The 15834-nt window shown below is 48.4% G+C and overlaps 1 protein-coding gene across 1 annotated transcript in view; it reads right to left on the bottom strand.

The window, feature by feature from the left end:
* Nucleotides 1-9526: 9526 nt before the first annotated feature.
* The window catches only part of Itgb5 (integrin subunit beta 5), a 110833-nt gene continuing 104525 nt past the window's right edge, over nt 9527-15834 (bottom strand). Inside the window, exons 12-15 of the mRNA XM_051191385.1 lie at nt 15353-15453; nt 12675-12794; nt 11429-11595; nt 9527-10235 (exon numbers count right to left, since the gene is read on the bottom strand). Of these exons, the coding sequence (XP_051047342.1) occupies nt 10140-10235; nt 11429-11595; nt 12675-12794; nt 15353-15453 (484 nt within the window). The 3' untranslated portion in view covers nt 9527-10139. The remainder of the gene's footprint in view (nt 10236-11428; nt 11596-12674; nt 12795-15352; nt 15454-15834) is intronic.

Raw genomic sequence — 15834 nt, 5'->3', positions numbered from 1 at the left:
CTCTGGCTGTCCTGGAACTCTGCAGATCAGGCTGGCCTCCAATTCATAGAGATCCACCTGCTCTTACCACCCTAGCGCTGGAATTAAAGGCGTGTGCCAGCACTGCCCAGCTCCATTAATGAGTGCAACTCACCTGTTTGCAAATAAACACAAGCACAAGTGAGGGGCAGGCAGCCCTCCCCTTTGTACAACTTTGCACAGGTGTGCATTGTTTACATTCCATGCTGTGCTGTGTGTGTATGTTTCACTGGTGACACCGTGGGAACCATGCCCACCTTGTGTACCATGGCACTCCTGCCCCAAACAAAATGTGAAACAGCTGGTCAAGAGCCTGATGCGTGTGTGCATTCCATCACTGCACCTTGTGGTTAGTCAGGGCATTTCTCAGTGAAAGCTGTGAGCAGCTGTTTCTTTTCTCAGAATTAAAAAAAAAAAAAATATGTATACACACACCAGAAGAGGGCACCACATCTCATTGTAGATGGTTGTGAGCCACCATGTGGTTGCTGGGAATTGAACTCAGAACTTTTGGTAGAGTTGCCAATACTCCTAACCTCTGAGCCATCTCTCCAATCCCCAGTATATGTGTGTATGTGTGTGCGTGCACACACGCGAACACACACACACACACACACACACACACACACACACACACACACACACCCCTAGGTTCTAATCATCAAAATTGGGAATCAACCTTAGTCAAAATCATGCCTTCTAAGTGCTACCACAGTAAAATAAACATGATTAATGATCAAGTTTCAGTATTTTAACCTCATAATGGTTCAAAAATTCCAAGAGTTCATCACTTATTCCAACATCCACTACTCAACACCTCAGGTGAGTGAGGCTCCCCAAACCACAAGGCTCTTCACAGATTTCAGTGCTTTCTGGCTCTATTCATTATCAATAATTCAGGCTTAAATTATTTATGCAGTTAGCCATTGGACTTTCACGAAAGCCACTCCAAAATCTATTACTGTGCAATGATCAAAACACCTGAAAAGTAGCAAAAGGTAAGGCTGAGTTCCTTTCACTAAGGCAGAGCATGGACTCCTTGGCTCCCACGTCTTCAACCAGCTCTTGTCACAGGACATCTGTCCATGTCGGGAGAGGCAGGTGACATCCTTGCTGTTCATTAAGAACCACCTATTCCCAAAGTATCATCCCAACCATTTGGCTCATTTCAGTCACTTGGAAGAGTCTGGGGGCCCCAGCCCTTTTAAATCTGTATTAGGCGAGTCAGCTTTCAGGCCTGCTAAAACAGAAGACACCTGGCCAAGACAAGGGCAACGGCAATGCTGCTACACAGACATCTGCTGCCACACAGACATCTGCTGCCTCATTGTAGAAGCGCCAAGGGTTCAGCTCACAAGAGCTTTCATCCAGAGAAGCCATTTCCTTTCACCAAGGCAGGTCTCTAGAAACGAGTAGACCCCAGGGCTCTTAACAACATGGCCCGGTGCAGGGCAGAGGTCCCCTAACACCAATACAGCAGTAGACAAGGCTCTTCCATGCTAGACAAAAATACTTTCCTATCATGCTAAGGCCTGAGTGCTCAACTTTTAAAAACAAATTTTAGCAACCCATTTGCTAAAAGATACATCCCACTTTAGTTTTTGATGCCTTATTCTTTCAAGGTAGCCCCACAAACTCCCTCACTATGGTCTCTGCAATCCCATGTTGGGTCTCACCCATTTCTAAATACAGTGAATAGAGGTGTGAGCTAGGGTTCTTTTTGTTTGAGACAGGGTTTCTCTGTGTAGTCCTGGATGTCCTGAACTCACTCTGCAGACCAGGCTGACCTTGAACTCAGATCTATCTGCTTCTGCCTCCCAAGTGCTTAGGATTAAAGGTGAGTACCATAGCACCCAGTGTGGAGTTCATAAGAATTTGTTATGTAAACACATTCTAAATGGAGGAGTTTCTGACCTTTCTGTTTAACCAAGATAGCCAACTAAAAAGTTATAGACCCTCTCATAGCATAAACTAGGTATGACCCCAGGCTGTGTGCTGTCACAGCATAATCCAGTATCAGGCAGAGCCTAGAAACTTAAATGCTAGATTCTCTAGACTTGGGCCCTCCATCTAAAACCTGACCAGCCCACTGAGCCCAGTACAGTTTTGTCTGACAGGGAGCCTCTTCAGGATCCAGTCCTGTTCCTACTAAAGCCAGTAACAATGAGACTTCCCCTTCAGGACCCAGGCCTGTTTCTGTCATGACTTCCATAGCCCAGACCAAAACATTTGCTGAAACTTGCCTCCTATTTAAATCCAGAGTTGTGGAAGACATCTTCCCAGGATTCCCAGCGGCAGCAAGAAGCCAGCAAAGTCCTGTCTGACAGCCTCGGGAACAAAGCTCTGACTCACAGAGGGAGCCACGGGGAAGAACTGATGGGTTGCAGCTTGACCTGTTCATGGCTAAACTAGTTCAGTGTTGTAGGGAAACACAGTACGGTCATTTCGCCGCTTCAGTCTGGTCTGTTGGGCCCAGTGTAGGGCCAGAGCCAAGCATGACCTCCCATACGTAAAACGCGGGCTGTAAAGAGAAGGGCTCAGCAAAAGCTAATGTTCATGGTTCTGGGCTTCTGCTGCAGTGGAAGTTGAGACTCTGCTTCCTTTCCTCCTCTGATTCAAATATTCTGCTTCTCACTGAGGCTCTGGGAGACCAGTCACTTATGTGCTCGTTTACACGCACACACCCATGCACACGCTCTCTCTCTCTCTCTCTCTCTCTCACACACACACAAACACACACACACACACACACACGCGTGCACCTTGTTTCTTTGGCCTATTCAGGATACATCTTGGAAGGTAGTGTGGAGGGTGTGGGTCACATGACTCCACATTCAAAGTGGCACCTGAGCAGACCAGGGTGCCAGCTATGGGTCAAGCTGTCCCTGTCGTGATGGCACTAGTATTTGCACATCTGAAACTCCACCACTGGAAATAGACAGCAGGGTCACTTGCCCTTTCCACATCAGCTAAACCATTTGCACATGTGGCTGGGAAGCTCAGCATCTCAATCAGACCTGTACAAAACTACCCAAACACATATAAGTTTAACAGCAGAACCTCTCACAGGGTCTGTGTGTCACTGTGGCACACTGAGACCCTTGAAAGTAACTGTGGAGAAAACCTGGGCAGTGAGCCGCTCACCTCACTGAAATGTTTCCTGTGTCCTGCACCATAGATTCTGCTCGGGCAGTATGGGGTAAGGCCTAAGCAAATGAATTTCTAACAGGTGCCGCAGGGAATCTAGACAATTCTTAAAAGTGGACCTAGGCTCTAGGCCTCTTCTCTAAGCAACAGCTAAAAAGCACGGGGTCCTAAATACACACAGTTGACTGATCCATACGAAACTACCAATCCTAGTGGGGAAACAGGAAGAATACCAACAGAGTGCCCAGAGTAACACAGGACTGACCAGGATTCTGACATACATTCAGGGCACACGGTAGCACAGGAGTCTGTAGGTGCTTGGTGGGGAGGGATCCAGGAAACCTTCAGCCACCCACCTCCACACTCTGTCTCTGTTAAGGGCTACTGTTCACATTTGGAGTCTGCCCAGCCTCAGAGCCAGCCCTAGCCCAGCTTTATCCTTACCCATGCTGATGTGAGTCGGTCCTACACTGCAGGGAAAACTCCAGACAGAAGCCATGTTGAAGACAAAGGCCTGCAGAGGTCTACAGCTCTTGCTTCTACTGGTAAAAATGGCTGCCAGGTTTGGTAGGAACTCCCAGGAGCACAGGTGTAGGGCGTGTCTCCTCAAGCTGGGTGGAGCATGGAGTAATAAAAGGCAAGAGCTCAGGACTAATGAGGGTGGGCCCCCTTGGGACCACCTGCATCTCCTTGGCTCCTCAGGAGCAGGACTTTCTGAGGCAGCTGGTCAGCTCCGGTGTGCATACGGCTGACCCACAGTTGCTGGATGGGTTTGACACACACGAGGGTCTGAGGGAGGGCACCAGTCACTGGCCTGACCCCTCCATTTTGTCCTCTGGAGCTTTTGTCTCTTTCACTTTTTTTTTTTTTTAGTTTCTGAGACAGAGTTTCTGTGTGTAGTCCTGGCTGTCCTGAAATAGTCTGTAGATCAGGCAGGCATCGAACTGATAGAGATCCACCTGCCTCTGCCTCCTGAGTGCTAGGATTAAAGATGTTCGCACCATCTCTGCCCAGCTGACTTTTTCCCTAAATAATTTTCTTTTGAATTTACCTTGGGTCCCAAGGATAACGGGACTAGCTATTCCCTGTAGTAGCCATCTTTATGACAAAGGACCAAAACTAATTATGAGCCTAATGGGATGTGTCACCCCACAGAAAGATCAGTCTACACAAGAGGGCAATTACCTATGAAGGAACCCTGGAACAGGAGCAATCATCTCGGGAAAATTAGACTGCTCTCCTCAGGATGACCATGATGAAAACCCCAGCACCCCTGAGAACCGGAGCTGACAGTAATCAGACCCCAGGCCTGACCAAGACCTATTGGTGTCCCAAATAAACACATACATGCTATATTAATTATAAAACTGTTAGCTGATGGCCAGGGCTTCTTACTGGCTAGCTCTCTCTTAATAATTAAAAATAACTACTAATTTATGTATTTCTACATGGCCCTATCTTACCTGGCACATCCTATCTTCCTGGTCTCTTCACAGCTTCTCTCTCTCCTTTCTCCCCAACATTCTCCTTCTCTCCTAGCCCCGCCTATCTTCCTGCCTCTACTAGTCAATCAGTGTTTTATATATCAACCAATAAGAGAAACATATACAGAAAGACATCCCCCATCAAAGACCACCAGCTCTTTGGATTGTGCCTACCCCAACCATGCCTAGGATTCCCCCCCCACCCCACCGCCATAGAAAAATGTCAAAGTACCTGTCAGCTCCTGGAGGACATATTTGGGCACCACTGAAACCCTCTAAATAAATCTCCTTCCTTTGACCTATAATCCCAGAGGGAAGGAGTAACATGAATGCTACATAGAACAGCCTGTCCAAACAAACAAACAAACAAACAAACAAACAAACAAACAAAAAGCAGGCATGGCAGTTCACACCTGTAAGCTAGCACTCAAGAGGCTTAGTCAGGAGAATTTTCCTGAAAACTTGAGGCCATCCTGGGCTATATAGCAAGGCCCTGTCTTAAACACACACACACACACACACACACACACACACACACACACACACACACACACACGAAAGCTCCCTTCTCTCTTCTTCAGTGCTCAGTCCTTTGAAGGACATATTGGATTTGGTGGCCACATATTGCAGTTAAATAAGGATCAGGATAAACAAATAAGCCGAATAGATGTTTATTCAGGGAGAAATAACTTACAACCTAGACAGATGAACACCAGCAAGTTCCACCGGATGCTCTTCTCTCCGCATCCCACCAGCAAGAGAACATTCCCTGGCTCCTCCTCAGACCTCCTTCCATAGGTCACTTCTGCCCCTGGCTCCACCCCCAATGGGTGTGGTCAGTGCCACAGAAAGAGACAAAGTGAATATCCCACTACAATTCCCCTTTTAGTCTAAAGAAAAGATTTAAGCTTGATACAAAATTATATACAAAACAAGTGTGCTCTAAGAAAAGGAAAATCAAGAACAAAACGACCACATATCTAGTCCTAGGGTGAAGGCATAACAGAGTTTACAATTGAGTTGTCCTAAGCTGGAAAACGTAAGTCTAGTACCTAATATATCTATCTAGGAAGAGAGAATAATAATTGTGATAGTTTAATCTCCAACCTCATCAAGACCTGAGAAGGAAAATAACGATACTAGGGTAGACAAGAAGTGCAGATGGGGATGGGCAACTTCAAAAGGTGCAGCAAGGACAGAAACAGCAAGCTACTGGGACAGTCACCCAAGATACACACACCCAAGAAAGCCCCTTTCTCTCTTCTTCAGTGCTCATTCCTTTGAAGGACATATTGGAATTGGTGGCCACGCCTAGTCCATGGAGACCCCCACAGTAAGGGGTTTTGCCTTAAAACCCTGCTAACAGGTAGCTGTCCTCTCAAGGTGTACAGAGCCAAGGCAGCAAAGGACACAGTATTCCAGAGGATGTCAGTGCAGGGGAAGAAAGCAAGGAAACACGCCCATGGCCACATCAGCATCACGGCAGGGCAGTGCCCACTGAGGGGTTCTCTGCCCTGCACAGGGCAAAGAGAGTAGCTGTGAGCATACAGGACACAAATGTTCTTCTTAGAAGGGAACCATTGGAGGGTCTGCCAGGTCTTTGTCCCTATAGACCAGAGTAACAAATAAGACTGGTTTGTCTTGGGAACTAAAATTCAAAATGGATCTGTGTTGATAGTGAGGCTTGAGTTTATGGACTGGGAGATAGAGTGAAGAAGTATGTCAAGATTTTGAGGCAAAGGTACAAAGATATAGAAACAACAAGGGCAAGGCAAGAGGTTAAGAGGCCATCGTGAGTGGAAGCAAGGGAAGGGAAGGACAGGGACATCACTCAACAACTAGTGTTTGACCCACATGCCCATCCCCAGCTTAAAAGCCACAACTTGGAAACCACACCTGGAGGAACCCTGTCTTGAAACACACACACACACACAGAGACAGACAGACAGACACAGGGACAGACACAGACACAAAGAAAACCACACCTGAGTCCCAGGCACTGGCTCTAGGTGTGTCCTCCAGAAATGGTTGAGCTTCGAGCATAAACAGCTTTCCCAAACCTAGGGAAATATGCGATTCACAAAGCCAAAGGTGTTAGGCTAGAAGCAGATGCTTGCTGCAACGATGTAGCTTCAGGACTAGAAGGACTGGTGGCGACATCCACAGGCCCTGAGAAGGTAGGATGTATGTTAACCAAAGGATCCAAAGGCCAGACATGCTCTTCTGTCACAGTCCACCTGTGATGGCCATTTTTGGTTGTCAACTTGATCACATTTGAAATTAACTAAATTCCTAAGCACCTACTTAAACCTGTAAGGGATTTTTTTTTTCAGAGACAGGGTTTCTCTATGTAGCCCTAGCTGTTCTGGAACTTGATCTATAGTCCAGGCTATTCTTGAACTCACAGAGATCCTCTGCCTCTGCATCCTGAGTGCTAGGATTAAAGGCTTGCACCACCACCACCTGGCACTGTAAGGAATTTTTTTTAGTTGATCAGGTCACTTGAAGTTGGAAGACCGCCAACCGCCAGGTGGCACTGGCACACTTCTTTAATCCCAGCACTCAGGAGGCAGAGGCAGGTGGATCTCTGTGAGTTCCAGGACAGCTAGGGCTACTCAGAGAAACCCTGTCTCAAAAAAAGCAATAAAATAATCGAAAAAGATGAAAGGAAAGAACCAACTCCATAAAGTTGTCTAGGGCATCCACAGGTATGTTGTAGACACCTATCCCTGTCTCCTAAGTCATGTTATACACACACACACACAGACACACACACACAGACACACACACACAAACATACACACACACACACACACACACACAGCTGGGTTTTGTAAAATGAAGTGTTGTTATTACCACTTTCAGCTCACACTGCAACCTTAAGTAATGAAGAAATCATGGTAGGCCTTGGGCCAGTCTCCTGCTGCTTATGTCAAGAACGTCCAGCAGGGGACAGCAGGACACTGCGGGCAGCTGATTCCTCCACAGGCATCTCTTCCTCTCGGGTCACTGTGAAAACTGAGTTGGTCTGTGGCTCAAGGTGTCATGTGCTCAAGGCACTGACTCTAGGAAAAAGGATTGAACACGTTAATGTATGGTCTCCAGAAGACCACAAAGTAAATGGAAGAGAAACTACATTTTCCCCTAGTTTAGGAAGTCTCAACACCATTTTAGTGCCCCTTTTGTTTATGAAGGGACTTACAGCCCCTCCCTAAGTTCCACAAGAGGAAGGGCACTCAGAATCAGTTCTTTGCCCCAGGCATCCACCCCACAGCAGGCCAAGAACAAAGGGGGCGTTTGGTCCAAAGCTTCTAAAAGTCTGATTGGAACTGAAGGCTCAGATGGCTCAACCGCTACTGACTGCTCTTTGTGGTACCCAGGTTTGGTTTCCAGCGCACACACGATGGCTCACTGCAGGCTGTTAACTATAGTTCCTGGGCATCTGACACCCTCTTTTGGCTCTGCAGGCACCAGGCATGCATGTGGTGCACAGACATACATACAAGCTAAACATTACACACATTAAAAAAAATTATAAATCAATTATTTTTAATTAATTAATTAATTAGTTTTTTTCTGAGGCAGGGTTTCTCCGTGTAACAGCCTTGGCTGTCCTGGAACTCACTTTGTAGGCCAGGCTACCCTTGAACTCACAGAGATCCTCCAGCCTCTGCGGAGTGCTGGGATTAAAAGTGTGCGCCACCATGCTCAGCTAAAAACCATTTTTTTTTTTTTTTAAAGTGAGAAGTTCTATTAGAAATGGGAGGGAGGAGCAAGGAGAGAAGAGACAGAGGGAGAGAGGAAGGATCCTGTCTGCCTCAGGGGACAGGGGAAGCGAGCTGGAAGAGGGCAGGGGGAGAAGAGCTGGAAGTCAACTTTTAAGAATCAGAACATTAGTGAAAGACTTGTCAAGGAAGTGGGTGGGGCATTGTGCACCCAGGGCTTAGTATCACGGGCCTCAGCTAGCCTGACCCTCAGCAAGCCACCTCCCCTCCAGAGCCTGCTTACTCTTCGGGACTCTCAAGGCAACAACAGCTCAGGAGACTGCAGGGACCCACTCATCTCCAAAGGGAATCCACGGAGAGTCCTGGCTCTGCAGGACACTAGCTGAGGTGAATTAGAGCTTTGGGTCCCAGGTGGAGCCTACGGCTTTGATGAGGGAAGGTGTTGGGTAAGGTCTATCATTTACAGTGTAAGAAACATTTTGTTCAGAAGCCACACATCTCTGCCCTCTAGCATCTTGCACCATCTATTTCTATCTTTAGCAATGCAGAACATGGGTGGAGAATATGCATGGTTTGCACAGTTTCAGTCTAGAATGCTAAGCAAATCCCGGAGGCCCAATAGAACCTGCTCATTTCTCGAGAAGCACTTTAACTGCCCAAACACCTCAGGGAGCCCTGCTCTGGAGTATCGGTCTGGTTCAAGTTCTGTTCCTGAGAGTGTTTGTGGACATGTAGTCTCTACTGGGGACCACTCAAGAGGAGGCAGGCACATACCAGAGTGTCTGAAGCCAACTGTCTTACTTACAGTTTGTGTTGCTGTTAAGAGACCCGACGATCATGGCAACTCTTATAAAGCAAAGTATTTAATTGGGGCTGACTTACAGTTCAGGTTTAGTTTATTACTGTTACGGTGGGAAGCATGGTGGCACAAAGACAGACCTGGTGCTGGAGAGGGAGTGGAGAGTTCTACATCTGTATCAGCAGGCAGCAGGAAGAGAGATACTGGGCCTGGCTTGGACATTTGAAACCCCAAAGCCCTCCCACAGTTATACAATTCCTCCAACAAGGCCCCACTCCCTAATACTCCCTAATAGTGCCACTCCCTAGGGGCCTCTGGGGCCACTCTCATTCAAAACCCAGACCAACAGAAAGTTGCTTGAAGTCAATCTTTACTTCCAATTCCAGACAATCTTTTCATTTCCAAAGTACTAAACAGACATGGACAGGAGGGAAAAGCTATCATTTACAAGGTGTATACCTTCAATAGGCGCCTCCCCAAATCCACCACAACACCCACAGACACCAGGCAGTCCTCAGGGAGCCAGAAATCAGATCTACATCGTAAATGTGTGACCTTTTTATTTCATAGAAAAGCCAACCAACCCAAAAAAGCCAGGCTGCACACTAGCTTTTTGCTGTGTGCTAGCTTTGTACGTGAAGACTTCCAGATACCATCTTGTCTGGCCAGGTAGGGAAGGGAGGGGCAGCCCAGCCTCAAGGAGGTCGTGGAGACAGCTAGCTGGAGGCAGCAGGGAAGCGGAGAATGCCAGTGTCCTTGCTTCTCTGGCTTGTAGGGAAGGGGCCCCATGTGTCACTGGACTGTCGCCACGGGCCACGGTCAGCTACCTCCTCTGTGGGTAGCAGGCCCCCTAAGGCTCCATGGAGGGCATCTTGTTGCTTGCCTAGCTAGTGTGAGCAAACGGAAAGCAATCCAAGACGCATCAGTCGTGGTCTTCGGTCCCCCTCCTGCCATTCGGAAGGGGCCTCAGTCCACTGAGCCGTTGTAGGATTTGTTGAACTTGTTGAAGGCAAAATCTACGGTGTGTGTGGAGATGGGTTTTCTGTACAGGGGGTTGGAGGCCTGCGAGCATGAGAGAGCACAGGTATTAGTTCAGCCTCAGGTCTGAACATCCACAGATGTCTGCTTCGGGCTTGCTCCCTCCCTTCTCTTCATCTCTGAGATGGAGGGCTCAGGCAGGCCTTGTAGCCTGGACAGACTCTATCTCTGGGGAGTCAGAGGTATTTTCTCTGAGCTCGGCTCTCCTGAACAGGAGCCTCAACAGGAAGTAGATGAATGGATGTGCCTGGGACAGAAGATTTGCTCACATGGCCATCTGTGGTGGTATCTTGCTTGTACAAATAAAGCCTGTCTTGGGGTCAGAGAATGGAGCTTGCCACTAGCTAACTACAGAGGTCTGGAAGTCTGTACAGACAGACAGAAAGTGAGGTAGCCAGGCAGAAACAGGATATAAGCAGGCAGAAACAGGAAATTGCTCTCTTGTCTGCTCAGACGCTAAGGAGGTAAGGTGTGCTGTGGCTTGCTCCTTCTCTCTGACCTCTTAGCATTTCCCTCTGTATCTGACTCCGGCCTTTCATTATCTAGACCAATTAAGAACTCCATTTACAGCCATCCAAACAGACCTGGGAGTTTGAGACTTTTTGTTGGGTTGGGTCTCAGTGTCACTGAGCCTGACTCTGGCACTCTGCCCTACAACAGTCCCAGTACTGACCAGGGGTCCCTTAAGTCTTCCAGGCATGTAATTCTCTCATCCAGTACTGAAGATGCTGATTCTTCATTGTTTTTAGATTTGTTTGTTTGCTCTGTGATACTAGGGATCGAACCCAGAGCTGTGTGAATGCCAGGCAAGCACGCTACCACTGAGCTACTACCGCCTGCAGGCCAGGAGAGGGCATCAGATGCCATTACAGATGGTCGTGAGCCACCACGTGGTTGCTGGGAATTGAACTCAGGACCTCTGGAAGAGCTACCAGTGTCCTTAATCACGGAACCATCTCTCCAGCCCCTGGCTATTTTTATTTATTTATTTATTTATTTATTTTTGAGACAAGGTCTTGGTAAGAAACCCAAGCTAACTTTGAACTTCCAAGTCCTGCTGCCTCTGGAGCAGCTGGGATTAGAGATGTACACAGTATATGCCGCCACACCTAGCTCATTATTTGTTGGCTCCATTGACTGTTTTTAATAACAAAGACATTGCTTGCCTTTGACTTTCGCTTGGCCAGCAGCTTCTCTGTCACCCATCCCCCACTTACCATTTCATAGCGGGCCCTGGAGCGCTCACTCTGGAACTTGGCAAACTCTCGGCGGTCATGGATGGTGACAAGCAGCTTCCAGATGGCCAGAAGAGCCATCCCAATCAGAAGGATGCTGCCAACCACTGCCAGCAGGATGGTCATGGCATTGGGGGCGCTTCCACACTCTGGAAGGGACCAGGAGACAGGTAGGCAAAGGCATCAGCATCCTACACACCTCTACCTTCTGACCTCAGTTACATCCCAGGTTAAAGACAACTTCCCTCTGCCCACTCCCCTCATGTTGCCTCTGTGTGACTGAAAGATGGGGTGGTTGTAGGTAATCTCCTCTCCCCCAAGGCACTCACAATAAAAGATTCACAGAATTCAGCAACTATTTCAAGCTCATACAGCCAAGCAGTGGCAAAGATGAGCATCCTGATCTTATTGGGCTATGCCCCAGAGGTTAGAGGCTGGCCCAGCTCCAGTGCAGGAGGCTGGGCCACAGGTCCACTTTCATGTCAGTGGCTTCAGGTACAAATCAGGTAGGCAGGAGGTAGCCCGCACCACTTCCAAAAGGGCTGGGCTAGGGACAGGCATTTCTGGGCCCTTAGTGAGGAGCTCTGAGGAGCGAGCAAATGTGCTTAGAAAGCAAGGCCTCACTAAGACAGGCCAGAGCCCAGAGCTTAGACCACATCCTCCTCTGCTTCTGGCCCAGGAAGGCAAAGCCAAACACAGGGAGTTGGACTCAACTTGCAAATTGAGTTCTGTGACTTAGAATCTATCTGCAAACATATTTCTACTCTCTCCCCAATCCAAAAACTGAAATGGCTGATATAGAAATTGCAGCCACTCTGAGGCACGGGCTGTTAGTCTCAGTGCCTAGAACACAAGACAGAATTGCTGGTACTGACAGGCTATTGTGATCCCCAACTTAAACCCCAATCCTGGTGGACCAGCTGCCCTGAGCCCTCCCTGCAAAATCCCTTAACTAAGCATGCTGAAGTTTCCTCTATGGTGACACTGCTCAGCAACACCCCAGTGCGCCACTGCCCCAGCCTCTGCCTCAACAGTATGGCCAGATGGCATGCTCCTCAGAGGCACTTTGAGACAGAGCCTCATATAGCCCAGGCTGACCTTTAAGTGCCCTGAATGTCTCATCTCTCTGTCTCAGCCTTCCAGGGTGCTGGGTTCACAGGCACACACCACCACATAGGGACTGGCACAGGAAAGCAGGCCCAGGATGGCCCCTCGGGCTCTCACCTACCTGGCTCCCTGAGGACCGTCAGGTTGGACCTCCCATTGGGCAGTTCTGTGTAGCTGAACATCATGACACAGTCCTTAGCAGTTTTGTAGAAGCAAAGCACAGCCTCCTGCTCATCTTTGACTAGGAGAGAAGCAAGCAGAATCACCCTGAGCATCTCTCTGGGAAACCCCAGAACCTTGGATGGACAAGGGTGGCATCTAAGCACCTCGGGAAAAGATGGGAGACTTAAAAGAGGCTGCAGGGCTTTAAAAGGAGCTCAGATTTCTCCTATCAAGGCCCAGGGCTGAGTTTGCTGCTTTGGGGACATGTGGGTCTCATCAGGACTGTCAACTCTCTGAAGTGTTGGCTAGTGGTTACATGAAATCAAAGAGGCCTTCAATGGTTGCGAGTGGGCATGGATGCTTGGAACGGGATGCAACAGGCTTGAGTGAGTGTCTGCGTTTGGAAACTGGCCCAGTGTGCAGGGCTGACTTCGTGGTGGTACCCCATACTGATACTGCGAGCCTCTGTCAGAGGTCAGGCCACTAAAGACCCAGCTCTGTCTGTGACAGGTCTCATTCCTGACAAGCCCCTTCCTCAACTGCCACAGCCCTTCTCTTCCCCCACATCACCCTTGACTAGAGTGGACAGAGTTACCGTCCTCCCAGGCACCGGGTCCCCAGAAAAGGGTTTTCTTTTTTCCTTTTTGTTTTTTCCAGACAGAATTTCTCTGTAGCTTTGGGGCCTGTCCTGGAACTCGCTCTGTAGACCAGGCTGGTCTCAAACTCAGAGATCCATCTGCCTCTGCCTCCGGAGTGCTGGGACTAAAGGTGTGCACCACCACTGCCCAGCTGGAAAAGGGTTTTAAGACTGATTTTTAAGAGGTAAAGGGGTTGGAAAAAAGGAAGTCAGGCCACAAGGGCATCTTGGACCAAACCACAACCATAAGTTAATGATGTGACATTTCCTTTTCAACCTGGTTGATCAGGAGCTTCAATAGGAAGAAGATGAAAGGGTGTGGCTAGCCAACATGAAGACCCAACCTTTTCTCTCGGCCCCCTAAGACTTGGTGAGGGTGTGTATTTTTAAAAGCACAAGGAAGAACTGGACACCATGGCACACAATTATAATCTCAGAGCTTGGGAATCTGAAGCACGAGGATAGAAAGATTGAAGTCAACCTGGGATATATAGTGGGAGCAATATAAAAACAGAAACAACAAAACAATAAGGCTGGGTGGGCATGGTGGTGCACACCTTTAATCCCAGAACTTGGAAGGCAGAGGCAGGTGGGTCTCTGCGAGTTTGACTTCCAGACTAGCCAGGATTACATAGTGAGACCTTGCCTTGAGAATAAATGAGCAAGTAAACAAACAAACAAACAAATAAAGCATGCCTAGGGACAAGTGATAGATCAAACATGTACTTCTCTGCAGAGTCCACTGAGAGGATTGGGCTAGGAAGGAGACCTGTACAAAGGGAAGGCTTGCTTGTGGGAGGTGGGAAGGGAGTCCCATTTTTTTGAGACAGGGTGTCTCTGTGTAGCTTTGGAGTCTGTCCTGGCACTCGCTCTGTAGACCAGGCTGGCCTGGAACTCACAGAGACCCACCTGCCTCTGCCTCCCGAGTGCTGGGATTAAAGGTGTGTGTTATCACGGCCCGGGCGGGAGCCCTTCTTTTTTCCTACATGTGCTTCATGTAAGAGAAGCTCAGGCAGGCCCTGGACAGCAAGCTAGGAAGGGCAAAAGACAGGCGTGTGAGAGGTTATGAAGAATCCTCACCTCCCCCAGAGCCTGACACAGAGCTGGCCACAAGGTAGGTGCTCCCCGAATGCATGTAGGATAAAGAGACTCAGCATACTCCATGCCATGATCGGGCCAAGCAGTCAATCAAAAGCAGGGAGGAGGGAACAAGAGCATTTATAAAGGGAGAAGAGAAAAGCCAGGACCAAGCCAGACAGAGCGAGGGTCAGGAGTTTACAGCAGCTGGGAGGTCAAGGTATATGGCAAGCCTGCCAGAACTGTCGAGCCTTGGCTGGACGTTCCCTCTTCGGATACACATTCCCTCAGGAACTGTTTAATCATTTCAAAATGTAGCCAATTTAGGAAACTAACAGTGTTATACCAGTGCCCAGAAATGTCCACATGTGTTAGCATATAATCTGGACTCTCCCTCTCTTCCTACCCTTTCTCAATTGACTTCCCTACTCTGGACATTTTAAATAGCATCACCTATGTAACACCTATGTTCTTCTCTGCCCAGCTTCTTTCACCTGGCCCAATGAAGGCTCATATGTGTTATCTCGTTAGTGCATTCATTGCTCTTTACTGTGGTAAAAATAATATTCCATTATGGCTGGATATGGAACACTGACTTCATCATTCATCAATTAGCGAACAACCGACTATTACAGTCAATGCCCAACCCTTCGGGGCATATACCTCACACTGGAATTGTCAGACTGTGTGATGATGCTCAGAAGCTTTTTGTGCAACTGCAAACTGATTTCTGTATGACATTCCTGCCAATAGTAAGTGACGGTCCCATCCCATGATCCCCGGGGAAGATAAAATGATGCCAGGGAAGGTATTCTCGGCTTGACTCAAGGCTGAGACCATTTGCTCCCCAGGGAGGAAACGAACCCTTAGAAGCTGGCCAAGGTCCACAGAGACAGCTGTCCACAGTTACCCAGGGCACTCACCGATGGTGTCCACCCACGTGATCACCTCCTCTTTGCACTGGTGGTGGCAGGTCTGGTTGTCAGGGTTCCCCGAGTGAAGCAGCAAGCACTCTATACAGTCCCTGAGAAAATTCATGTGGGCATTAGCTGCTGTGTAATGTCCCAAAGGTTCAACTGTACTCCTGAAGTCTGGCCTTGGCGACATGGTGCTCTGAGTTTGGCCTTGGGGATATGATGCTCTGATGTCTTGCTGGTGTTAAAAGAAAGCCCGAGGGTCTCAGACAGATTGAGTCTAGAGGTGTATATGGTATACAGGTCCGTTTGCCAGCTGCCAACCTTCCCAGTCTGACAGCAAGAAGCAAATCTGCGTTCTGCTACAGTGAGTCGGCTCCATGGAAGAGGTGTCCAGGGAATAACAACTACTCCCTGGTTCTTGTTACCCTAAGGTAACAAGGGATTTTAGCTTAGCAGTAACCCTCAGAGCCCACCTTTAGGATGGGGCT

The sequence above is a fragment of the Phodopus roborovskii genome, unplaced genomic scaffold (genome assembly GCF_943737965.1).
Source record: "Phodopus roborovskii unplaced genomic scaffold, PHOROB, whole genome shotgun sequence".
In the NCBI taxonomy this organism is placed as follows: domain Eukaryota; kingdom Metazoa; phylum Chordata; class Mammalia; order Rodentia; family Cricetidae; genus Phodopus; species Phodopus roborovskii.
Note: the sequence above shows the minus strand (reverse complement) of the source record. Positions and strands in the feature narration are given on the sequence as shown.